At 44.1% G+C, this 25,548-nt stretch overlaps 1 protein-coding gene across 4 annotated transcripts; it reads left to right on the forward strand.

The window, feature by feature from the left end:
- The first annotated feature begins 969 nt into the window (after positions 1–969).
- DIPK1C (divergent protein kinase domain 1C) lies at positions 970–19,957 on the forward strand. 4 transcript variants are annotated; one of them, XR_013183589.1, is made up of 6 exons: positions 970–1,210; positions 1,655–1,712; positions 6,736–7,454; positions 10,882–11,046; positions 13,071–13,596; positions 19,760–19,957. XR_013183589.1 is itself a non-coding variant. In XM_077183648.1 (5 exons), the coding sequence occupies exons 1-5, from the start codon at positions 1,070–1,072 to the stop codon at positions 13,287–13,289; spliced, it is 1,302 nt and encodes a 433-aa protein (XP_077039763.1). In that variant the 5' UTR covers positions 970–1,069; the 3' UTR covers positions 13,290–19,957. The 4 variants fall into 4 exon arrangements, 3 of the variants coding, with proteins under 3 accessions (XP_077039763.1, XP_077039769.1, XP_054490910.2); XM_077183648.1 differs by having other exon boundaries at positions 13,071–19,957; XM_077183654.1 differs by having other exon boundaries at positions 971–1,210; positions 6,777–7,454; positions 13,071–19,957.
- The last annotated feature ends 5,591 nt before the right edge of the window (positions 19,958–25,548 follow it).

The raw sequence follows: 25,548 nt of genomic DNA on the forward strand, positions 1-25,548 counted from the left end.
TGGTCAGAGACAGCTTCTGAAAGCGTTTCCTATCAGACTGAGAAACAGGATTAAAGTATTTTAGTTCCTAGCTGCCTCCTTGGTCTTTGCTGCTTGCCACATTCCCAAGAAACAGACTGTATCACCAGTGCCTCAAAAGTAAGCCTCTCAGTAAAAGGATCAGGGGAAAGAAAAAAGGAAATTTGAAAAGGCAGCCTCAGCAGGTGAAGAAATGAGATGGTGGAGAAATCAAGCAAAATACACTGACAGAGGATGTGGCTAATGATAATGATTCTGCTTCTGAGACTTTGGAGATGAAAGTAATTTTGCTCTTCTTGCATCTCCCTCCCCACTGACAGTCTCTAGGAAGGAAAGCTGGAATATGTCCAGCAATATTTTTATCTTCCTTTTTCTTTTCTACCACAGTCTGCTATCTACTTAGAAGCTCCATTTCAAGCCCTGCTCTGCTAGGTAGAGGAGAACTGCACTGATCATGTAAAAGGTGTGGATAACACAGGCTGCACATGTGTTCTTCCCTCTGCTGTTCTGAGAGATAAAATTCGATCATATCAATAGAGACATCTTTCTTTTTAAAGACTTGTCAAGGAAATATTTCTCGTTAAGTTAGACATGATGTGTTGCTCAGAACCGAGTTCTGTGAACAGAGACAGTGAACATCTGCACCTGGAGTGAGGAAAGGATGCCAGGATCTTCCTTGCTGCACGGGAACAAACAACTGAGTCTTTGACCTCTCAGAAAGGTTAACGAAGTCAAATAGAGGCTGTCTGGTGGAGCTGACCGCACAATAACAGGGACACAGCTACAGGGAGACAACGAGAGGGCAGGGAGGCAATCTGTCCACCCCAGCATCCTGGGACGCAGTACACCCTGCCTCTTTTGGCAGCGTGTGCCCAGGACCCGGGGGTGCTGGCAGAGGCCAGCCTGCACCCCGCCACTGCGGCTGGGGGAGCCAAGGGGAGCCAAGGGGCTCTAGGGGCGCTGGGGGCTGCGTTACTCAAAGGGCGTCTGAGTCGCTTCTCTCTCTCCCTCCATTAGCTCCGGGAGGATAAAACCGAGAAGTTACTCCAGAATGAATGACAACTTTTTATTCCTTTTCCCATTTGTCGGGACACGAAGCTTTCACCAGGGGGACCTGTCCGTCTCCAGGCTGCCGCTTGCAAAGGGTTCCCAGAGAAGCATTCATCACCCTTCAAACTCCTTTTATTCTCGGGTGAGAAACTCGCAGAGGAGAGGCGGGGGGCGCGGGCAGCAGCCGCCAAGTGGCTGCAGGGGCCGCTTGGCACAGGGGAGCGCAGACAAAAGCCGGCGGAACTACGTGGCTTAAATTCAAAAGGGGCGCTCCGGGCTCCGCCAGGGCAGCCCCGGCCCGGGCAGGGGGCGGGAGCGGGCCGGGGCCGGGGCAGCCCGGCGGGGGCGGCGGGAGTGGGACGGGCGTGCGGGGGGCGCAGCGCGGCTCCCCCGGCCCCGCCGCCGCTCGCTCGGGGCCGCCGCGGCCGGAGCGGCCGCCCGAGCCCAGCCCAGCGCCGGCGATGAGGGGCATCCCGGGCTTCAAGCGGCTGCGGCTCAAAATCTGGCGGCGATGCGCCCTGCTGCTGCTCCTCCTCTGGGCTGCCTGCTGGGTGCTGGTGAGCGCTGCGCTGTTCCTCCTCCACAGGAGCGTCTTCTCCGAGAGCTGCACGGACGAGAAAAGCCACCGGATCCTGGCCAGGCTGGTACGTGCCCCGGCGGGACGCGGGACATCTCCCGGGGGCTGCTCGGCCGGACGAGGCGAGGACGGTCGGTCCGTCGGGGCTGCTCTCGGGGCGCCCTGCCCGGCTCCGGCCGCAGGAGGTGCCGCATCGCCGGCGCCCCCGGTGCGCACGGACGGGCGGCTGCCTCCCTACCTTCTTCCCTCCTTCCCTCCCTGCCTCCCTACCTCCTTCCCTGCCTCCCTCCCTGCCTCCCTCCCTGCCTCCCTACCACCTTCCGTCCCTCCCTGCCTCCCTACCTCCTTCCCTTCCTTCCTTCCTCCCTCCCTTCCCTCCCTCCCTGCCTCCCTACCTCCTTCCCTCCCTCTCTACCTCCTTTCTCTCCCTCCCTGACTCGCTACTACCTTCCCTCCCTCTCCCTGCCTCCCTTCCCGGGGCGAGGTCAGGTGCAGGCGGCGGGCCGTCTCCCGGGCGTGGGATGCGGGTGCGCTGCCTGAGCCGAACGCTCCGAAGAGGAGGAAAACCTTCCTCCGGGTGTTTGGGGGTTTTTGTTTTTTAGCCGAAAAGCTATTCGTACAAAAGTCGTCTTTCAGAAGTGCCAGGCAGCTTGTATCGCTTCCTTTATGGTCTGGTGGGGGCTGGTGGTGTGTGGTCTGGTGGTGTGTAAGATGTGGTTAAAATTCAAGAAGGGATTTGCGAATATTCATTAAAGTTTCCCTTAAAAATAATAATGAACAGATTTAGGATTGTGTAGGAAACACTTTGAGAAGAGGAGCAGCGTGGGTTAATGCTTTTAGTTCAATTTTGTTTCTTAGTCAGGGTATCTGTAGTGCCAGTGGTTAGGTGGGAAAGGAGGAATCCTAGTGGGAATTGAATAATCTACCACTGTAAGCAAGCAAAAACTGATCACAGATTTTCCTTAATTATGAATAATAAAGGAAAAGCAAGGCTAGGCAGCGGTCCTGACAGCATGTGTTTAATGGCAGTGAGTTCCAGTTTCAGTACCTCAGGTGCCAGATGGAAGTAGGGCTGAGCTCAGGTTTGCAGCTGAAGGAATGATTCCTGCCTCACCCTTACGTGCTCGGGAAGAACACTGAGATATGGAGGTGCACGGAGCTGCCAGGCTCAGGGAGGTCCAGGTCCTTGCCATCGCAGTCACCAATAAACAGATGGACAGAGACTTGTTGCTGTTCTTCAGTTTGGAAAGCGTCAGGCAAGGCTTCAAAAGCCCAGGGATCAGATTTCAGTCGCAAGCTTGGAAAGTTGTCTCTATCACTGAGACAGCTCAGGTTCAGACCCTCCTTGCAGAGGAAGAGTAGCTGAGATCGCTGTGCTTCTCTGTGAGTAGGTGAATCATCAGTAGTATCGCTAAGGTTTGTAAGCAACAGTTTTCCCAGTTGACGTTAGAAAGGGCTTGTCCTTCTAGTGGAATAATTAGAAAATGAACTCGTCTTCATCCTCCCCAAAATAAGTTTTTCTACATCTTCTGAACTTAGCAGGAGTTTCACAGTTACAGAAAGTGCAAGTGATCCGTGAAACAAATAACCTGATAGCTTGAGTCTCACACCTTCTATTAAGCAAAAATCAACTTCTAAGAAAAACTATTTTACTAGTCATCTCTCAGTAGGAGATGAGATATTTTAAGGAAGTGGGTGCAAAAGCCCTTTCAAGTGGCATTTTTGAAGGTTTAATTTTCTTATTCTGAGAAAGACATCTGTGCAGCTGTGTACTACACTGAGAAGGCTAAAATAGCACTGGGCAATTTGCAGAGACCAACTTTAACTCTCAGAAAAAGCACTCCCCTTGCTCTTTCCTAATGCCAGTCTCATCTTCATTCACACTGAACACACTAAGCCATAGCAATCAATTCTGTTCCCTCTGGAGAAATCAATTAATTTTGATGCCTTCCAAACCTGGGTCTGTATTGCATTTACACAGAAGTAGTAGCTAACTAGGCAAAACATCAGTTTCAGGGCACTGATGGTGGTAGAGTGAGTTATTTAAATTTATTTAAATCCTTAGCAAGGTTTACATTAATTTAAGCTTTCACATTCATTTAAACCCAGCTTTTTAAACTTATCTTGATAAGTCCACTGAAGACATTAAAAATTATGCAGCCAATTTTAATAAGATACATATGAATGAGTCCAAGCTGTGCTTGTGTGTGCATTTTTGTGTAGTACAGCTGCTTCTTTATAAGGCTTTTGGCTTAGTAGCACTTTCATATTTTAGTTTTAAGTATCTGGCACTGAAAGAAGAATCTGTGGCTTTCAAAGGTCGATCACTAGGTCAATTTAAAACTGTCTTATTAACAAATCTCAAACTTCAGTCATTAAGACAGGGATGCCAGTTAGGTTGGAGGACCATTTTTGAAATATTTCTTTGGGGAATTGATTCTTCCTTTTATCAGCAGGATGATGGACAATCTTGTATAGTGAAGTCTGAAGTTAGTGGTAAACTTCCTGTGTTGGTAAATAATAAATGGTCCATTGTGTCATGGCAGGGTAATCCGTATTACCTGGTTAAATGCTTTCAGTCCACCAAATTTGTGTTTTAATGCTATAAAATGGAAGCTAGTACACTAGGGAGCACAACAGTACAAGCTATGCCAGTATGATGGAACACTGTCCTGTAAACTGTGTGTTTAGAATGGATGTAAGGGTCAAATAATTGCTACAAGATGAACTACCAGTGCAAACTGTGCCTAAAAGGCTGATAGGAAATGGTTCAATCTTCTTGATTGCTTCCTTGAGGAAGTCTTTTTGAAAGCCTTGCTTGCCTTTGTGACCAGCTGAGAATGCACTTCTGGAAGGCTGATCTGTGTTTCATCACTGTGAGGCCATGGGCTCTTTGGTCAAGTCCTCTTTCACAGATCCCAGTTTGCAAAACACTGCACACATTCATTGTAAGAAGAATATGATTCCAACACTGTTTGTCAGATACTAGGTTAATAATCAAATATTTATAGCGTCAACTGAAAAAACAGCAGAAAAGTCCTAAATAGCAACCAGGTTCAAAAAGGACCTCTCTCCTCTGCCTGTGAAATCTGACTCTGCTTTTTCCACAACAACTTTTTTTCACTAATGCCATTAAGAATGACGTGATGTCAACACAGGAAAATAAGCTGTGCCTTGACATGTTTGGCTACAGGTCATGGTCATGTGTTCTTTTAGATGCCAGAAGTCCATGTGCATGTGAACCCTCCAAGAGTGAACCACAGTAAAATTGTCCACAGGGGCAAGTGTCCACCCATGTGAACCCAATTACATGACTAAGTCCTATCTTCTCTTACTGTACAAGAAGAGAATTAGATTGTGGTCTGTCAATAGAGTTTTAAATGTGCTTATACTTACAATCCACAGAAACCCTGAAAAATTTCTTCTGTTTGTAATTTTCTTTCTAAAATTGCTTTGAGCTCCAGATGGTGAGAACTGCTAACCTACTTTTGTCGAGAAAACTACATTTCCTACTTAAAAAGGTAGAGTAAAATTGTATTACATTAGTAGGAGTAAATTTTCAAAAGCAAGAACATTGATCTGCATGCTCTGTAGTCTGCAGATCTGAGTCTGAGTGAGTCTCAGAAGCCTGAGTGAATCTCTTTGGTCATCCTGGTGTGGATGAGAATGCAGATGCGTGTGTCCATGCATGGACTCAGTGTCCAGACACTCATGCAAGAATTTGCCTACCTGACTCTCCTTGCTGGCACTGAATTTTCCCACTCTGGCTGTGAGAACATCAGAATATAAATAAATTTTATGTCTCTCTGAACTGCCCTCAGTGAGCTGTTTCTGTCAACTGATCACCATTCTTGGATTTTGGACTTAATCCTCCACCCATTCCCAGGTGTGTTGTTTAAGGCTGGACTCTAAATGTTGCTTGGCATCAGAACATATTCCTCTGATGTGCACACCTCAGGGACTGTCCCAAGAAAATACATTGCTTGAATGCTCTGATCACGTTCCTCCTGTAACAGGCGGTCACAACTGAGGCGGGGCTCAGGCAGCCACTGCAAGTTCTGCACGTGCAGGGGGGACCTGCCAGTTTGTTTAAGTGAAGGTTCAAATGTCAGAAAGCAATGGAGGTGGATGACACTGTCAAGCTGCCTCACAGATGTTTGGCTTTCTACACCATCCCCTCTATTCCCCTTTCACCATAGACCTCTGATCATCCCCTCTACTGAGGGACCCAAAGCAGTCCCTACAGCTGCACTTCTGAATGACCATAGGAATACATCAACTGCCTCCACTTTTGGAACTGATATTATAGAAATTATTCTGGCTTGAGAAGAACTGGTGAGGGAATCCTTGCAGTTCTTGCACTAATTTCCATTGACCATTTAACCATCAAGCAGCAGTTCCCTTGTTTCCAAAGACTGATTTCTTTCCAGTTAATAAAAGATTAAATATTGAAGCAATTAATATTAAAATGTCACTTCTGATAACTACATATAAACCCTGGAGAGTCATTGTGTTCTGCAGCATTTACATACTCAAAAATTCTGAAAGTTCTTTGTCCAAAGCTCATTGAATGAAACTTGTGTTTCCTGTTGATACAGGAGGACGTTATCACAGTTTCCTTCAGAGCATGTTGAGTGCAAGGCTGAAACATGCAGAGCTGTGGAATGTCCCAGAAATCCAGCTACACATGGGTTTTCCTTTAGTTTTAGTGGCAATGTCTAAGTTATGCTGCCCTGAACCTTCCAGAGAAGTGCTGCATTACTCTGTGCCTTAAAGCGTTACAACCCATAATCATACACAGCACAGCCCAAGTGTTTAGAGTTTGTCCCACTGAACTCATATGTGTAAAATATTTCAGATTAACAAGTCATCCAGTCCCTTTCCTTGCCCCTGAAAAGCTTGCCCTTTACCATCCCCATAATCCCTGTTTTGAAGCAAAACTCCCCTGGTAATAGATCTCTAGAGACTTCTGAAAAACCATTGAACAACCCAATGGTTGTAGGTGTGTGTTTGCAGTTCCATGACTGCTGCAATCCTCTCAAGCTTAGGACTGTTGCTCATTATTTGTCTTTCTTCTGCATGGTCTGTAGGGGTATGGTTCTGCTATGAATATTCTGCTCTTTCACTCCAGTGCCTCGACTACAGCAGCGGAGCCCTGACTGGAGACCTCTGTGAAGACCTGTGTGTGGCACAGAAGCTGGTGTACAAACACTGCCTTTACTATGACAGAGGTAAGAAGGTCATTCAGGCTGAGTGGAGAGGCCAGCCCATCATACTGAAATCCAAAAAAGAAAGCTTTTCAAGCTACCAGCACCTCAGTATGCTAGAGGAGGTGGAAACACAGGATATCCCTGAAACAGAGCTTCTGCTTATGGTAGCTTTGGAGGTCAAAAATGCCCTGGGGCTAGAACTGTCTAACAATACCATGGGGCCCCTGTGGACAAGGAAGAAGGGACCACGTTGGAAAGCACAGGTGGCCAGCATGTGGTCCTTGCTCCAGCAGGAAGAATATATCTACTTCAGTTTGCTGCAGGACTTCAGCAAACATGTGCTACGAATTATTGGCTCTTGTGGACACTTTTATGCTGTGGAGTATCTCACAGCTGGACATGCCTGGCACAAAACTCTTTTTCCCTTGGAAAATGTGATGGGCTCCTCCCTTACTGGCCACAGAAGCAGGGTGAGAGCCATCATTGACATTGCACTCAGCTTTCTGGACATGGTGCAGCACTTTGATAATGATTTCTCTCACCGCCTTCACCTGTGCGACATCAAACCAGAAAACTTCGCTATCAGGCACGATCTCACGGTAAGCTGGGCCTTTGGGGTGGTGTTCCAGGAACTTGAGGTCAAATTTTAGTCTGAAGGTGACTGTGTAAAAATGACACTTCCCTCCTCATATAGCTTTTGGCTAAGTTTTTGCAAAGCCAATGAATTTACAAGCATCAAGGGAGATTCTCTGCTGCTTTTTCTCTTTGTAATGTGTACAGCCACGTTTTTGGAGCGCTAAATCCTGCTGCTTATTTTGAAAACTTCTTGCTTGCTTCTGTTTTGTTTCACTTCTTCAAAGGCACCGGTGCAAGGTCCCTTGGATGTGGTGAGGAATGCCTCCTGGAGACATGGGGATTTCAAAAGCTCTAAATGAAGCTGTAATTTGAGTCATATTTCTGGTAGTGATGCTGAAATGAAAAAACTGTATGAATTTGAAAGCTAAGTCTGAATTCATGGTCTGACACAAGGGGAACTCCCCACATCCCAACACACATATTTGTGCTTTGGTGGTCAGCTTACCTGGTCTGGAAACTGTGCAAGGACAGCAACATGAAACTCCCTAGTACTGTCACTTTTTGACTTCTCATGGTGCAGCTGTAACTCTGACCTGATAGCTGTGTATATTTTCTAAGTAGTAGTGCAGCTCACATTCGTTCTGTGGACAGAAATTCCTCTGGTTTATGTTGGAATTTTGTCTACAGATTGGAGGTACCGTGCAGTGAGTGTTTGAATTTAGGCCCCCAATTTGCAGTGTCATCAGTGGAGTTTCTCCACTCTGAGTGAATATAAAGCATTTTCAGGGACTTTAGTACTCACTGAGTGTTAATGTAACACTTGTATCTTCAGAGTACTAGACAAACACTACCTAAACACACAGCCATTAAGAGCAATTAGAGTGTTTCCCCTTCACCCTTCCCTCCCCTCCCATTGTTTATTCAGGTGCAATACAGCAGCTGAGCAGGGAACGGGTGAGGAGCTGCAGCAAGAAACTGAAGCGAGCTGTACCACTATTTAGGCAAAGCAGGAATTCCTAAAGGCAGGCTTTGCCCATCTTCCTCAGTTACTCAGGGCTGTGGCTGCCTGTGGCTGAGCACAGGCCAGAGCATCTGTTTCACAACCTACTTACAGGAACATAGATTCCATTTAGGGAAAGGAGATGAATACCGGATGTGTTTTGTCTTATGAATCCTGTTGGTGAGGCTTGCTTTGCCAGGATCTTCCAGTGACCAACCAGTTCCAGAATGGGAACACAGCAATGCAGCCTTTTTTGTCTCTTCTGTTTGTTTTAAGCAACTTTTTCACTTGCTGGTTTCTTGTCTAGGATAATAAAAAACCTCACAATTGTACCACTATTCCTCATTTGAGTAATGAGACTTCTAATGCCCAAAGAAATGTACTTGGAATGCAATAGTTTTACATTGAGGCTTATTTTCATGTGGTAGGGATAAGCCTCCAGGCTTCACGTGCTCTCCTGCAGTACAGAGAGGAGCTGTCTGGTAGATCATCCAGAGAAATTTAAGCTGCCATGGAGCCACATAAGGTACAGAGTTAGAAGGAGGTTTGGGTGAATGTACAGTGCTCTGGGAGAGCTTCCTCTTTTACCAATACTTCAGAGAAAACTGGAAAGATTACAGCACATGAAGCATGACTTTAAATCAGATCATGAGCCAAGTTGGGTCCTTCCTGTATTTCCTTAGGTACTTTTTTCATCAGCTATGATCGTAGCAAAGCCCACCAAAACATAGCTGTTTATAGGCAGAGCATCAGCCACATGTGTCTTCACAGGGTCTAGCTGGATGCCCACACATTTTTGTAAAAGAATTTCAGTGAAGCCACTGAACCCTTTTGGCAGCCACGTTTTTGGGAACTGGGGCTGCTTTTTCTAGTGAAGCAATGGATAAGATTGTCAAATGTGCTGGCAAAGACCCCACCCGGGAGGTGGAACAGTGATGCTGGGACTGGGGAAACCCTGCACTTCTCTCACTGTCTCTTCTCCAAGGAACTGAACAACAAAACCACAGAAAGCTTTAGGAAGTAAAGAATCCAAAAAAAAAAAAGAAAGCGTGTCCAAACATGTAAAATTCCTTAGGCTACATCATCATAGAACTCTCCAAAATGCTTAAAAATACTTATGTTTTTAAGATATGCCTCATCTCTGTAAGATTTTTCCCTATGGAAAAAGGAGTAGAACAAAATGAAGATTAGAGTGTATTCTTTATTTTGCCTGTGGAAGGTTTATTTGGCCTTCTACCAAACCAGACATCTTTAGTTCCTGGGGTTGATCCAGTTGCTGTTCCAGTCACACTGTTCATCTTCTCCTGTTACTTGGGAGGTCGAATCTGAAAAACAAAACTATAATTTGAGCCCAAGTAACTCTGCTTTGCCCAGGTCCCAGACCTTTTCCTCCACAAAAAATGTGTGTCAGATGCTGAGAGAGAACATCCCTGATCCTGACTGTCAAGTGTGAAATGCAGCTGTGAACATTTGTTGGCTGCACATCCCTGATGTTGGATACAGGCTTCCTTCCCTGTGGTTACCCATCAGGCAGCTGCCATCCCTGTATTGGCTTTCTGTCTTTCTTTCCCTCTTTATTACTGTGATTTCTTTAAGTGAAGCATTCAGGAGTGGAGTGGCACTGGCAGAAACTGAGCCCACAGCCCTTGGCTTCCAGAGAGGTCTCACCCCCAGCACGGGCAGCAGTTCTGCCAACACTTTGTGCTGCATCTGGGAGCCTCCTGCCAGGGGTAGGAAAGGGACTGACCCCTTTCACTCAGGGTTTTTCTGCTGTGACCAGCTTCTGGCTGGACTCTGCTACAGGACGTATTTCTGGACTGTAAGAACAAGAACTGTGCACAATAAATGTGTCAAACCACAGCAAAGAAGACTGCACAAAGCCAGACTCAGCTTTCAGCAAAGTCAGGGATCTCCTCCTACAGCTGAACAGACTCAAACCCACAGAATGCAAGGACAGGTTTGCAGGAGCTGTACCAGGTGCAGCTATCCTTGCACATCCCACTGTTCCTCTCCACAGTGGCAAAGTCAGGGGTTTAGTCTGAATGCTGAGTTCTAAATGAAACTGTCTGGTCCATGGGTAATTGTGCACCATCATGTAATTGAGAGGCTGAGGTGCCATCTGCATCTGCGGCACCAGCAAGTAAATCCATCTTCAGATTGGATAGGTCCACTTTAAGGTGAATCAATCCAATTGACCCCAGGGGTGCATATTGTTCACAAATATTTTTTCCATTCCTGGTGTCATAAACATTGGCTGTTTTTGTTTAAAAAGTGTTGTTTATAAGGTTAGTGTGGCTCAGTTAAGTGAAATGAAGCCCCTGTGATCCCAGTTCCCCACCAGCAGATGCTCTCAGCACAGCATTTCCCAAAGCCAGCAGCAAAGAATGCTTGCTCAGCCCTGTTCCAGAGGCTGTGCTGTGCCAGATCTGATGGAATGTTTTGATTCACAGGTGGTGGCCATTGATGTGGATATGGCCTTTTTTGAACCCAAAATGAGGGACATCCTGGAACAGAAGTGCACAGGAGATGAAGATTGTAATTTCTTTGATTGCTTTTCAAAATGCAATCTGAAAATCAGAAAATGTGGAGCACAGAGAGCCAATAACAACTTGCAAGTGAGTAGACACAGCTGTTTTATGCATCCATTCCTTTTAAAATCACACTGACTATAAAATGCACGGTATGTACAAGGAGACTATGAGATGAAGACAGTCAGGTTTTAAACGTGTCCATGTAAATGTCCTGTTCAGAAATCTCATCTTGGGACACATAAACAGATCTTAATTTTCTCTCTATATAGTGTTTATTTGCCATGATTTTCTGTAGGTGTTAGCCCAGTGGCATAGACAGGAGAGCAGAGTAAACAGGGGCAGGGGATTAGCACTCCCTGTCTCCACTGACGGTAAACTCACATTTTTGAGTTGCACTTCAAATCCTGTGTTCATTTTTGGGCCCCTCACTTCAACAAAGACATTGAGGTGCTGAAGAATATCCAGAGAAGGGCAATGGAGTGATGAAGGGTCTGGAGCACAAGTCTTGCAAGGAGTGGCTGAGGGAGCTGGAGATTTTTAGGCTGGAATAAAAGGAGGATCAGGGACATCTTATCGCTCTTGGTAACTACCTGAAAGGAGGATGCAGTGAAGTGTTGGCCTCTTCTCCCAAGTAACAAGTGGTAGGAAAGACAAAATGACACCAAGTTGCACCAGGGAGGGTTTAGGTTGAATATGAGGAAAAATTCCTGAAAGAGTGGTCAAGCACTGGAAGAGGCTGCCCAGGGAAATGGTGGAATCACTGTCCCTGTAAGCGTTCAAAAAACTTGTAGATGTGGCACTTGGAACATGATTTAGTGATAGACTTGGCAGTGCTGCATTGACACTTGGACTCAGTGATCTTAAAAGTCTTTTCCAACCTTAGTGATTCTATGATTCTGTGAAAGTTGAGGCTGTCCAAGTGTAAGCAGTGGTTGTGATTCTCCACTCTACGGATGCAGTATGTGGGTGTACTGGGAAGGGGTGTCCATGGGGTTCTTGGCTTTGGGATGAGGTGTCTTACAGCTCACCCAGTTTGTGTTGGTGGGAGGCACTGGCAAAACAGAAAGGCTGGGGGGGTGTAGCTTGTTGGCCTTTTGCCTGCTTCTCCCACCCCCTCACCCTCACCACTCATAATTCAGAATCATAGGATTATTTAGGTTGGAAAGCACCTTTAAGATCATCAAGTCCAACTGTTAACCCAACACTGCCATGTCCACCAACAGATGACACCTCTAGCGTCACATCTACACATCTTTTAAATATTCCAGGGACAGCGACTCATCTAATTCCCTGGGCAGCTTGTTCCAGCACTTAACAACCATTTTGTTAAAGAAATTTTTCCTAACATCCAATCTAAACCTCCCCTGGCACAACTTGAGGTCATTTCCCCTTGTATTGCTTGTCACTTGGGGGCAGAGGCTGATCCTCACCTGGCTACAACCTCCTTTCAGGTAATTAGAGAGGGCTATAAGGTCCTCCCTCAGCATCCTTTTTCCTAGACTGAACAACCCCAGCTCCCCCAGCCACTCCTAAGATGTGTGAAGTGCAGGAGCAGCTTGAGAAGGGCCATCCCTTAGCTAGAGCATCACCTTTATGGATGCTCCTTTCCTATACCTCCCTCTGTGAATGGCTAGAGGCACTTTGGATTCAGATGACATTTTGCTACAGTCCCAGGGAAGCAGCAGGACATTAGTGGTAGCTCCTGAAACACAATGATCTGCTCTGTTGAATTTGCAGGCAATCCTGACATGGGAAGAGATGAGAATCTTGACTCCATGTTTCAGAAGGCTGATTTATTATTTTATGATATATATTATATTAAAACTATACTAAAAGAATAGAAGAAAGGATTTCATCAGAAGGCTGGCAAGGAATAGAAAGGAATGATAATAAAATCTTGTGACTGCTCACAGCCTCGACACAGGTGGCTGTCATTGGTTATCAAGTAAAAACAATTTCACATGCTGGGTAAACAATTCTCCAAATCACATTCCAAAGCAGCAAAACATGGAGAAGCTGAAGCTTCTCAGCTTCTCAGAAGAAAAGATCCTAGTGAAAGGATTTTTCACAAAATATGTCTGTGACACTGCTCTTTTTCCTTTCCCCAGGTCATTTGTGACAAAATATTCCGTCGCTGGTTTTCCCCAAGCCTCAGAGGAGCGCTGGTCTCCCTGCCCCTGCAGCTGCAGCTGCAGAAAGCTGTGCAGGAGTGTGCTCAGCCGGGGCACACCACGGGTGCCACGGGGCACCAGAGGGCTCTGAAATCCCTCTCGGAGCTCTACCACCTGCTGAGGGTCACCCAGCGAGAGCTGCAAGGGCCAGAGTAGGCACAAAGGGCAGGACTGTAAAGGCCACACCCCAGTCTCTCTGTCACCCCTCCTAACCCTGGGTTTTACAGCACAGAGATTGCTTTTCTGCTATGCAAATGAAGTTCATAGCTGCAGGTGCAGCACGTCCTGATGATACCCTCTAAAATGTTAAATTGCTTTACATGGATTCTGTTCTTGCTTATTCTCCTGAGGAAGCACTGCCCCTCTCCATCAGCATACAGCACATCCTTCTGGGCTGCAGTCACTGCTCAGATAGCATCTGTCTGAGTGTGGTGCTCAGAGGATGCACTGACAGAAGAAAAGTGTAAGTGCAGCAAAACTCGATCAATAATTAAAAGAATGGGTGGGTGGGTGGGTGGGTGTGAATAAGTACATGCATGGTGTTTGTTTCAGTTTCTCTGTCAAATGAGGTGAGTTTTTACAGTAGATACAGAGTATTTTTTGTATGGGAAAAAAAAACAACAAAGGAGGGGATCGCAAACAGGGAAATGTGCTGTCACACAAGGAAAGAGTTGCGTTTGTACAAAGCAGTCCTTCCTGACGTCCCCAAATGCATTTCCTCTGGGCCATTGCATTACCTGTGCCATTGCTAAAACTCTTTTGGGGAAAAATTATATAAAGGTACTTTGGACTTTTCTAGGGCAAAATAATTATACCCCTGCTGAGCTCCCATGTGGGTACTCATATTCTGCAGTGAAGAGGTATGAATAATGCTACTGGATTTTCCCATGTGAACAAGCCCTCAGGCACTTGTACATCAGAGCACTTGATAAGAAGCACTCCTTTGCCAGAGAGCAGAATTGCCCAGGAATGTCAACAATCTGTGCTTTGCACAGAACAATATCCAGATGCAGAGTTTTCTTCCATCGTATTTTTTTAATGAACAAAAGGAAAATGTTTTGTACAAATTCATTATCTTGCAATCAGTTACGTAAATAAAGATCTCCAGATTAACTTAAAAACATTAACTTTGCCTTTCAAACGTGCAGAGCTGTGGATAGAGAAACTAAAATGGGTTCAGAAGACATTATAAATGTGTAGGCCCAGTACCAGGCAATGTCCCCATGAACTGGTTTTGGCATGAGGACATTACAAACCCCACAAACAGGAATCCCAGCAGCCTATGGCAGCCCTCAGTTTGAGGAATCAATTTTGAGATCCACAATACTGGTTTGTGGATGTGAGACATGTACCAACACTTAATCTGCTCCATCTTTATGTCCCTCAGCCTTATGACAGCTGTGAAGCCTGAGCGCTAATTAGACATAAACTTTCCATTTCTGGTGTGGTTCTTTAAAGTAAAGCTAAAGACTGCCTGTGACCAGAAAAATGGGAGCTGTTGAGGAGACAGCTTTGACCCCTTAAAACCTATCTCACATTTTCAGACTGTACTAGTGTGTTTTTATATATATTTCTTGCAATAAGCTATCATATTTTTAAAAATCATGCAAGGCCTCAAGAAACTCATAGCAAGAACAAGGTCAGATGCTTTGCCTGGGGCTGGACAAGCTGCTGCTAAGGTGGAGCTCCAGCTTAGCAGATCCTGAATTATAAAGTTGCTCTCAGACCACGCTTCTCCTTTAACCAGGCAGGCAAAGAATGCTTCAATACTTTAAGATCATTCTTTGCAAAAGCAGGAAGGCAAAGCAGAATAAGAAGAAACACAAACTCCAGAACTAGCCCTGTTACAAAGCCATGAAATAGATGGAGAAAATAATTAAGGACAGAATCAGATTGTGGCAAGGGAGTGAAGATAGGTAAAGTATCAGTTAGAGAGAAGACAAGAAAAGATAGATGAAGGGAAAATAGAAAAAAAAGAAGTAAAAAATATGTCAGCCTTTGTAGAAACATGATTTATGATGCAAGATTCAATAAAGTGACATTTAGTCTGGGGAAGAAGAGGCTGAAGATAAACATGATTACTTTCTTCAAAAACTGAAAGGTTAATAAAAAGAGAATAGGAGAGAACTTTGCTATCCAGATTTCCTTGGTGGATATGACCAGCAATGAGCTTAAACTGTAGCAAGGAAGAAAACAGGTAAGACATTTGCTGCAGGCTTTCTGATAGAAAGAAACAGTGAAGATATGACACAAATCATCTGGGAAATCATCAGACTTCACAAATTGTGGTTTTTAACTACAGGCAAGAGTGAGTGCCTGTCAGGAATAATGAACATGAAGTTAAGTTGGTGATGTTGCCTTGAGGTAACCTTTTACCTCCAAGTCGTGTGATTATGTTACCACCAGTTAGCATTTGTGCTTTCATGACACAAATAATTTTTTGTGCTCCCTCACAACAAATCCCTCCTTCTTGATCCTTGCTAGGTCAAGAGGGACTCAATATAAATCCCAAATGCTGCTGGGGGACCTGAAGCTACTATATATCATTGTGTTCCTGTTTCCCTGGTCCCATTCTTCCCTCCTTCCCAAGCTCAGAGAGTGCCTTCAGGGAAAAGCAGGCATCACACAGACCCTTGGTGCTTTTCAGCAGAGTCAGGCTCCCCCCATGGCAGGGATCCCCTTCCCATTTCCAGATTTGCATTTCAGAGAGGATAAATTTCTGTTGGGTGGGATATTCCACTTTAAAAACAGGCGGGAAAAAACCACAGTGAAATGAAAACTGGTGGCAGCCAAATGCTGGTGGAATGTGACTCTGCTCAGAAGATCCTTTTTCCTTGGCAGGATGTAGGAAGGGAAGCTGCCTTTGACAGATTTCTCCAAACCCTTCAGGGCCTGGCTGCAGCCACCTCCACCTGGCAGGGACCTCCTTCCCCCACACCACACTTTCCCAGGACATTAGGTTTCACTTCTTTTCAGGATACAGAGAAACCTCAGAAACCTCTCAAGATCAACACAATTGGGTTATTTGTCCTTGGCTGGGCTGTGAGATTACATATCAGTGATGCAGCCAGCTCCAGGCAGGTTTTGGTGCACACCTTCAAGGAGAATCTGACAGGCTCTGTAAACACAGGACTTGATTCTTCATAGCCCCCTATGTGCTTTGTAAAGTCACTAAATCCTGGGAAACAGGAGAGAAAGCAGTACCAGTGAAGCAAATAAAATATTGTAATTTAACTAGCACAGGTAGCAATGACCAAAACAGGAATAAAACAGTACCTGTGCCTTTATGACCCTGGGACAGAAAGAAAGTTAAGGCACTGGTTTAGTTCCCATTTACTTTAAGGAGACAAGTACAAACTGCTGTAATTTGAGCCTGTGTGATTTTACAACCACATTTTTGGTGAAAATATCTTTTTTTTTTGGGTGGAAAAATCTATACAGGAATGTGTTTGATAGGAAGACCCAGGACTGGTGCTCCTTTCTGACAAAGCCCTTTTCATGCTGCCCTGGCAGCACTGCCCACCCCTCTTTGGTAGTTAGTGCACCACAGCTTTACAAAGACTGTGTAAGATTCTTCCCACTGCTCATCCCTTCCATATAAAAGAGGAATTTTTCATAAAATATGTCCGTGGCACTGCTCTTTTCCCTTTCCCCAGGTCATTTGTGACAAAATATTCCATTGCTGGTTTTCCCCGAGTCTCAGGTTCACTAAAAGCATTTGGTTGTGCTGGCAACAGCCACTCCAGTCCAAGATGTCTGTTCCCATTCAATTGATCTCAGCCCCATCCCTTTGCTCTGTTAGTCTCTTCCCATATCCTTTTTGCCCTATAAAAGTGGCATTACCTCCTGATTAATTTCTACCACTTGCTCCATTAGTGCCTTAGTCAGCAACTTCTACCCCATATTTATGGCTCCCTGTGAAACAGGAATGGCATTAAGTCATTGTTTATTCATTCTTTGCATCTCAGTTAGCAGCATGTGCTTCAACTCTGCAATAATCCAAATACACAGTCTGTTCCCACATTTTACAAGAGGTGAGTCCACTTGGAGGTCTACTTCATCTCTAGGAAATCTTTAAAAAAGATAAATTCAACCTGATGCTCAGGATTTTCACAGCACTACTTCTGATTTTCTCCAGCTGGCATTTTATGCTCTGCAAAAGACATCTGCAAGCAATAGTCCTGCACTAGGATGGTACAAAACAGAGCAGAACTCCTTGCTCTAAAGGGTTTATGTGGTCCCCCTTGTGTTTCTAGGTTGGCTCAATGGTGACTAGCCCTGAAAAGCAGGTCATTGCTGTAGCCAGAGTTGTTCTTACAGATACTACTGCTCCCTAATGTGACTGCCCAGACTCCCCTGACAGCATCTCCCAATCTGAGAGCATTCAGATGCATTGCTCACCACTAGAGATAACAACAGATATTTGGGACTGGGAGAGAAGAGAGAGAAGGGTTTGATTTTTTTTTTTTTTAATTAGAAACATTGGCTGAACAGCATATTTCCTAAAGGTGAAAAATGGGATCATGTACTTGAAGAGGTTAGGAACTCCTCACTGATAATTTTTTTCCTTTGTTATAAAATGTAAATACAAGTTGGCCTATTTATTTTGGTGTAGATAAAAAAAAAAATAAAACAAACAAACAAAAAAAAAACACCCTCTCCCCCCAAAAAAACAAAACAAAAAACCCAAACCAAACAAAAAAAATTAAAGAAGCCATGTACCAGGTTGCCTGTCTTACAGCAAATCATATTGTCATGTGTAACAGCCAGGAGGGTGATAAATTACAGCTTTTAATGAGCTTCTGGCTGTAATATGGGAGCCTTGTAGTTGTGATGGCAGTCTACACATCTGGACAGCCAACTACAAAACAGCCAAGAATCCTCTGTATCAGCAGATGTGAACAACCAGATTGGCTGTTTTGCAGATGCCCTGTGAAGCCTAGTACAAATGAAAAATGAAATCCCTCTGTCTAGGCCACCTGTAGTGAGTCCACACAATAAGCAGAGTCACTCTGCAGGAGCCTCAGTCGCTGCCACTTTCCTGGATCCTCAGTGAAATCAGGAGAAAGGCTACTGGGCTTTCAGCAGCAAAAAAAGACAGCAATGCAGAGCAAGGAAAGAATGAGATGCTTGGAAGAATGAAAATCCAGGACAATTGAACTCAGAACCAAAGAGATAAGAGACTCCATACTGAAAAATCAGAGAATGTCAATGAATTGATTGAGAGAAAAAAAAATCCCAACATTTCCATTGTTACTTTCCATTACTTTAAAATAAGAAAGTGCAGTAGCACAGGGGATATAGTGCGGCCATGACCAAAGCCATTTGTTGTATGTGTCTAAGGATCTGTCAAATAGACGGTGGAACTGTGTAATGACATCTGCAGCCTAAAGACTAAATAGAATAAAAATCACTTGGAAAAAGCTTTTTGAACTACTGCTTACATAAATGCATAAAACTGCCCTAATTAGCAACAAACAATGTCAGCCAAAAAGAGGGAAAGGAGTCTTTTTCTCACTAGAAATGTTATTATATCTATAGATTAAAATATTGCAAAATGCTGAAATCCCTGAAAGGCTGCAATCCATAATCCTTTGGGTAAAGTTTTGATCCTGCAGGCTTGGGCTCCAGAGCAGCAGAGTGACTGCTGAGCTCCTTTAAACACCACAATTCTTGGTGCCTTCTGCAGTGTACTCTGAGCTCCTTCCCCTGTAAACCGGAGGGGATTTTTCCTACGCTACAAAATGTGCCTAAGTGATGTTGGCAGCCAGAAGGATGTGCCTATGATCCAGTGCATAATCACTTCCACAAGCATCTGCTGCTAGTGCTTTCAAGATACATGTAACCCAAGCTGGAGACTATTGTGAATACCTCTCATTTTCCCTTGCTGGTTCCTTAGCAGTTTGCTTCTAGCTAGTTAGAAACAGAGTCCCCCATCCTGCTTAAATTGGTTATAATCTCTCCAAGATTCATGCTGCAGCAGGAAAAGAACAAACTGCCTTGAGTTCAGGATGGGTTCATTCTCTTAAAGGTACGACATGCAAAGCTGCAGGAAAGAACAGAGGTCAGTTCTTATTTCTAAGAGGAAGTTAAATAAGAGTAGCTGAAAACAATAGATCTTTCAACCAATATCCCATGTACATTAATGAGCTAACATTCCTCTCCATTTGCATAATTCAAAACCCTCTGCTTCTTTCCTATTCAAAAGAAAATTTAAAAAAGCACAATGTGTTTACTACTCCAAATTTCACAGATATGGTAATTACTTCTTTCTCATTTCTATGTCAGAGATTTCAAGTTGTATCTTTGTCCTTAGGAAATTGATTTTTTTTCCCCTATCCCAGGAAAGGGGGAAAGGGAAAAGGCAGGGGGGTGGGGTTTTATTTGGTTTTTTCTTTTTCTTTTTTTTTTTGGTTTTTTTTTTTTTTCTCTTGTACAAGGATTATTAAATACTAATCTAATCTTGAAGGGAGTTAATCAGTGGCTAAATATTTATTATATGAACCAGGGCCTATTTAATGGAATGAAATGTCTAACAATAGCTAAATAAATATCCAAGTAATTACTCCTGTGTTCAGAATTTCTTTTTAATGTAATGATACCAGTATTTGTCTATCTGATTCTAGATTATATATGCTCATGTAAGTGCTTTGCCAAACATATGTCCAGATGTGCATATACATGGATTCAGCCTGCATCTGACTTGGTAAAAGTGTGACCAGAGCATGGAGTAACAAACCATTCCTTGGAATGTTTTAGCCATGGTTTTTCTTTTAGTCTTTGTATTCTATTTTTCATGGAATAAAGGCAGTGTGTGCACAGATCCTCAGGCATTCCTTTGTTGAGCTGTAATTTCATGTCACAAATGCTCAGTGGGCAGACCCAAATGCCTGGGGTTTTATTTTTCATACTATATTCTATATAAATTGAGGAAATGCAAGAGTAATTAGCAACATGAATGAGCATCACACAGTGCACAGAAATGATGAAAAATTAACAGAATGCTTAATCAAATTCTGTGGTTTTACCCATTGATTTCGCTGAGCTTTCTTAAGTAATTAAAGAGTTACATTTTTTGGATCGGATTCTAGTTTCCAACTCTTAGAAAATATTGGATAAACAGTGTTACATTAACCAAAGCAATATCACTGAAGAGGCATTAGATAATGCAAGTATACTGCCTGAATTTCCATTGCCATTTCAACAGATATCTTTCACAAGAGAAGAAATGAAGCCAAGAGCTGGACAGGACAGTGATAAGCTCCACTGAAAAGCCTGGAAATGGACTATGCAGGCACAGTTCTCAGTTCCACCTCATTCATTTTGCATCCATTTTCCCAGGAATATGAAGTCACGTGTGATACTGGCATGTTCGGGGGCTCAGGCTGGATTTACACCAGCATAATTCCATGGCATTTAAGTGTGTGCTCCTGAATCATGTCAGCAGGAGAATGGGGGCTCCTTGCACTTTTAAATGGGCAGAGGCAGGAGTAAATGAGCAATAAACTCATTTAATGAAAGTGAGAATGCAGATGTTTAACCAGAGCCCAGCACTTTTTCCTTTCCATAGCGGGAATCTCTGTGGAAACACCGACACATGGCTGCACCCACTCGGACACAATCCAGGGATCTTCTTCAAGAACTGTGTCACAGCCCACTGCTATCCCTCCATGCACACTGGCTCACCCATGATGCCTGGCCCTGAGCCTGGGCTCTGCTCTCACCACTGGCACCTCCTCTGGGCGCTCGGGCAGGGCAAAGAACGTGGGGATGCAGCTCAGGAGAGTTCTTCTCTCCTGCACCTGGAAAATGAGCAGGTAGATCAGACTGCCCCGCTGGCTGAAGGCAGAATCTCAGACCCTCTCTGGCAGCACTGACCATTAGGCAATGAGTTACAAGTGTTCACTCTCCCAGTCCTTGAGGGAAAGCTCACTGGGAAATAAAACTACTTCTCTAATGGATCTCCATTGAGTGCTGGAGGGTGAACCTCTAGCACCATTCCCAGTACTGAAGAGTCCCACCCAGAAAAGTCTCTTTCCATAGCTGGGACCCTTCCCAGCCACAGCACAATGGTGGGGAGATCACCCATGCCATCCTGCTCTTCTGACTGAAAAAGAGAAGGAAAAAACCTCTTCTATGAGGAGAGTGGCACTTCAGAGGAACACCACATTCATGTCAAGAATGGCAGTGAAGGAACACAAAACAAATGTGGCACCATGGAGGTTCCTCATCTGTTGCTATTACCCCATCCCATAGCCTTTACACAAACTTTGCTGAGAAAGACCTACTATCAGTGTAGACTGCTGCAAAAAAAAACCTGTGGGGGTGTATTTAATACTATCTGCTTTTCCACGTGGGAAACTGAGAAGGATTGTCTGAACAATCAGTACAATATACAACAGTCTTTTTCTAAGTGTAAAGAAAGAAAAAGAATTTGTTGTGCTCCATCCTTTTATATAACAGACGACAAAGCACAGCAAGGGTGTTTCTAGTTTTTATTCCAGGAGTTCACAAAGCTCTCAGCCAGCTCAGATGCCATCTCTGTAAGCAACAGGGATTTGAATGCAGGCATACACACCTGCCTGGGCATTTGGATAAAAATCTTGTAGCTGGAGTGTGCAACTACACAGCTATAAATATTTAAACTGGCTGCTCTGAGTGCATGCTCTCAAGCTGCAAAGATGCTGGAAAGTAGAGCACAGCTGGAGCAATGCCAAATCAATAGGTATGGGCTTTTAAAGGATGCTTGTGTGGATCTCTGTAGACACTTCTGGTACTGTGACGTGCTTGCTGTTAAAAGCAGAAGATAACAGTGGCTTTTCATTAGAAGAAGCAAGCCCTACAAAAAACCTCACATCCTCTCTCTTGCACAGGAACAGGGAAGATTGTTATGGGAGGGCTGAGAGGACTGGGCTTGTTTGGCCTTAAGCAGTGACTCCTGTGTCCAGCTCATGGAGGCCTGTACAGGAGATGGAGCCAAACTCTCCTTGGAAGTGCACAATGGCAGGGCAAGAGACAACAGGCACAAGCAGGAACACAGGAAATTCCAGCTTGGTATTAAGAAAAGGTTTTATACACTGAAAAGTGTCAAGAACTGGAACAGCATTCCAAAGAGGTTGTAGAATCCATGTCCTTGGAGATATCCGAGCTTGACAGGACAAAAACCTAAGAAATCCAGTCTAACTGGTCCACCTTTGAGCAAGCACTTGGACTGGGAAGCTTTTATGCCTCAGTGCCAGCATGGAGCCTTTCAAAAAGGTTAACTGCAGTTTGAAAATCGGAGAAACAAATCAGGCCTTTGCAAACTATTGTTACTCAAAATACCTAAATGTTTCTTTTGACTGTGGCTCTTATTCATGTGAAGCAGCCAAAAGCATGTATTTGGTCTCCATCTAACAGGTGGCCCATCCAGTTTGCAGGCATCTTCTGCTCTCAGCTGAAGAACAGATTTCACACCCTGGCCTAGCCAAAGCCAACACAAGCTAGCTGAGGAAGCTGAGGAATGGGAAGAACAAGGGCTTTGTGAATGCCAAGGAACAGCAGAGTTGCATTGCTAATAGGATGAATCCTCTGCAAAATTCTTGGATCCCAAAACAATCTCCATCTGAACTTCGAAGAAAATGCGATCATGGTTTAAATATTTTGGTATCTGTCCCAGGCCAAGTGGATAAGGGACTCACTGTGCCAGGGGCTGGACAGGACCAGGGTAATAAACAATGCCTGAGTTGGCATTCATGTTTGGGCTTCTCTGGCCCTTCAGAGCTGCAAATTGATATCATCATAATCTATGCCCACTGCAAGACCTGAACATGAGGAAAAATCAGAATCATGCCAAATAGTTTGGTGTATTCTTTTATATGGCTTAGATTCTCTCTCCCAAACAGACCCTCAGTCCTGAGAAAAAGCCAGTACTCCTCCTTTATCCCAAGCACAATTGCAAGATTATGAACGAAAAAAAAAAGACCAGCCAAGCACTGGAGGTACAAAAAATTTTAGAGGTAGCTGTCATATTACTACCAGAGGATTATAAAATCAGTTCTGTAGTAAATTTTCTTTAGCTGTTCAGATGAATAAGACAGCACAATTCTAAATAATGTATCCCTGCAGTTATGAGTTTGAATAGTATTGCCTTTTTCCCTCAAAGAAGCAGGATATGTTGCAGATACAAAAGGGTTGTTGTTTTGTGTTTAGTGTTGGTTTTTTTAAAAACATTATGCCAAGTTTCTGTTTTCAAACACATGTCCATGCTGGGAAGAAATGGGCATGTATCCATCTTGCCTCCAGGCCAAACCATTTAACCAGAACTGGGAATACTGACAAACTTTCTCAACCCTTCCCTCCCTCTCCAGTGCAATTGTATAAAGCAGCCCTTTTCAGAGCTCTCTATGAAAATGACCAGTATAAATATCACACACTGTGTTTCTGTTTATCGAGTGGAAAATTATTTTTAACCCAATTTTAACACAGAGAAAGGTAACAGGTAAGTAGCCAATGTTCTTATAGCCATTTTAAAGGGGAATGTGTCAGTCTATAAATCAATAGCTGGCTTGGTGCCATTTGCTTCTGAATGGAAATCAACTATTTTTGCAGAGCTCTGCTCACAGCAGCTGAGCATCAATGCTAAGTAATGTGCAGCTATTAGGGGAAAACTGAGCATGACAACACAAATCACAGAGCCCCTGATGAAGATCTGTGCACATGGCTGCTTCTTCTAATCACCAGCAGAATTTAATGAGACACCTGCAGTTTATAGACACTCTTGTTCCAACATAAATTGCCCTGAGAGCACAAAGTCTTCTTTTAAAAAATATTCTTCAGTAAACCATAAACCACAAAGAGTTCATTGTCACTAATAACATACTCCTCATTCATTTATAATGGCATGAAACAATAGTCCCTCATACATAACCTACAACAGATCTGAAGATTAGGTTGAAGGGTGTTAAGATCTCCTAATTAGCAGTTTTCTACCATTTAGATATTCATTAATAAAACAGTGCTGGAGACCTTGAAATTGACTACTTGCAAGGCTGCAAAACCACTAATTCTTCATAAATCTGACCCATATGAGATGAGGGAGAAGACTGAATGTATCCCATGGGTCTCTTAAGTAGGAACAAGCTCAGGCAGCCTGGGATTCCCCCTCTGCTTGAAGCTGCAAGGGCATTCAGGTGTAGGCACAGATGCTCCAGCCTTGCCTCCATCCTTCCATTGTAGTGAAAGGGCAGCTGGGATTGCTAAAAAACCATGGAGGCAGTTGATCAGAATGCCAGGAAGGATAAAGGGTAAGTGTACCTTGTCAGAACCGATCAGATCTGTTGGGAGGGGGAAATAAACCCCTTGTTTTCTAACCAGCAGCATGTGTCTTTGCTGCTTGGGGGAGGAAACAGAGAATGGTGTCTGCTAAAAGCAAAACCAAATCTGACTCCTCTGAAGCAGTGGGCTCAGACAGAGAGCAAAGGCTTGTTGCTGAGAATTAGGGATGTTGTCGTCCACCAAGTCAGCAGCTGGAAATTGCTGGCAGGAATTGCTGAATCTCTGGGGCACCCTGGGGTTTTATTGTCTTGAACCAGAGCTCAAAGTGGCCACAGCACAGAAGCCTATCAAACCCTCTCCAGCAGGTGCACAGGCTTCCCAGGAATTCTGATACAAGCTGTTTTGTAACCATTGACAACAGCATTTTGACTTTTTTACCTCCAGGATGAATACCTGAGGATCTTTGGTGTAATTTTGTTGCAAATATCTGAGAGGTACTCTAGGACCTTCCTTGGAAGGCCCCTCAGAACTTGTTAGCACATTATAAATTGTGATGCAAGCCTGCTGCTTGTAGGAGGAAAAAGATTTGTGGCATTGTGTTAGTGAATCAGCAACTAACAGCAGTATTGGAAAAAAGGGATGGGAATTTCATTCATTCTGCTCCTCTTCTGTTGTCAGAAATAATCTGTCAGTGGCTGCCCATCCAGCATTTCCTATCCCCTTCCCTCCTTGGACAATAGCTGCATCTCCCACTGTGCCAGCTGATATAAATAGAGTGAAGTGAACTTCTCCAGTGAAGTTAATGGAGCTGGGGCTTTTCACATGGTCTAAGGACCTGGTGCTGAGCATTTTAAACTGGCTGTGCAGCTGCATCAGTTATCAAATAAGATATGTCAGCAACTCTTGAGTCAGACAAAATAGTTGTCTAACAGCCCTGCTACCAGGAAAGCCACAAATGCTGTCACAAAAACAGTTCTGGTGAAACCAGAAGTATCTTTTACAATATGTTACTTATGGAATAAAAAAAGGGCAGTGCATTTTTATTCTTCTCACGTTATTCAGAGATTTTCTCATCACCAGAACAAGAAAGTGTCAGAATAAGTGCATTTCAAAAACCATTTTTTAATAAAGTAAATGAAGCCTTCTTTGATAATGGGAG

Source organism: Agelaius phoeniceus, chromosome 1 (genome assembly GCF_051311805.1).
Source record: "Agelaius phoeniceus isolate bAgePho1 chromosome 1, bAgePho1.hap1, whole genome shotgun sequence".
NCBI lineage: Eukaryota > Metazoa > Chordata > Aves > Passeriformes > Icteridae > Agelaius > Agelaius phoeniceus.

Excerpts from the sequence above, each read along its gene's own strand:
- DIPK1C (XM_077183648.1), top strand. The coding sequence starts at position 1,070 with ATGAATGACAACTTTTTATTCCTTTTCCCATTTGTCGGGACACGAAGC. Across the intron at positions 1,211-1,654 it reads CAAACTCCTTTTATTCTCGG|GAGCGTCTTCTCCGAGAGCT; the intron begins GTGAGAAACTCG and ends CCTCCTCCACAG. Across the intron at positions 11,047-13,070 it reads GAGCCAATAACAACTTGCAA|GTCATTTGTGACAAAATATT; the intron begins GTGAGTAGACAC and ends TCCTTTCCCCAG.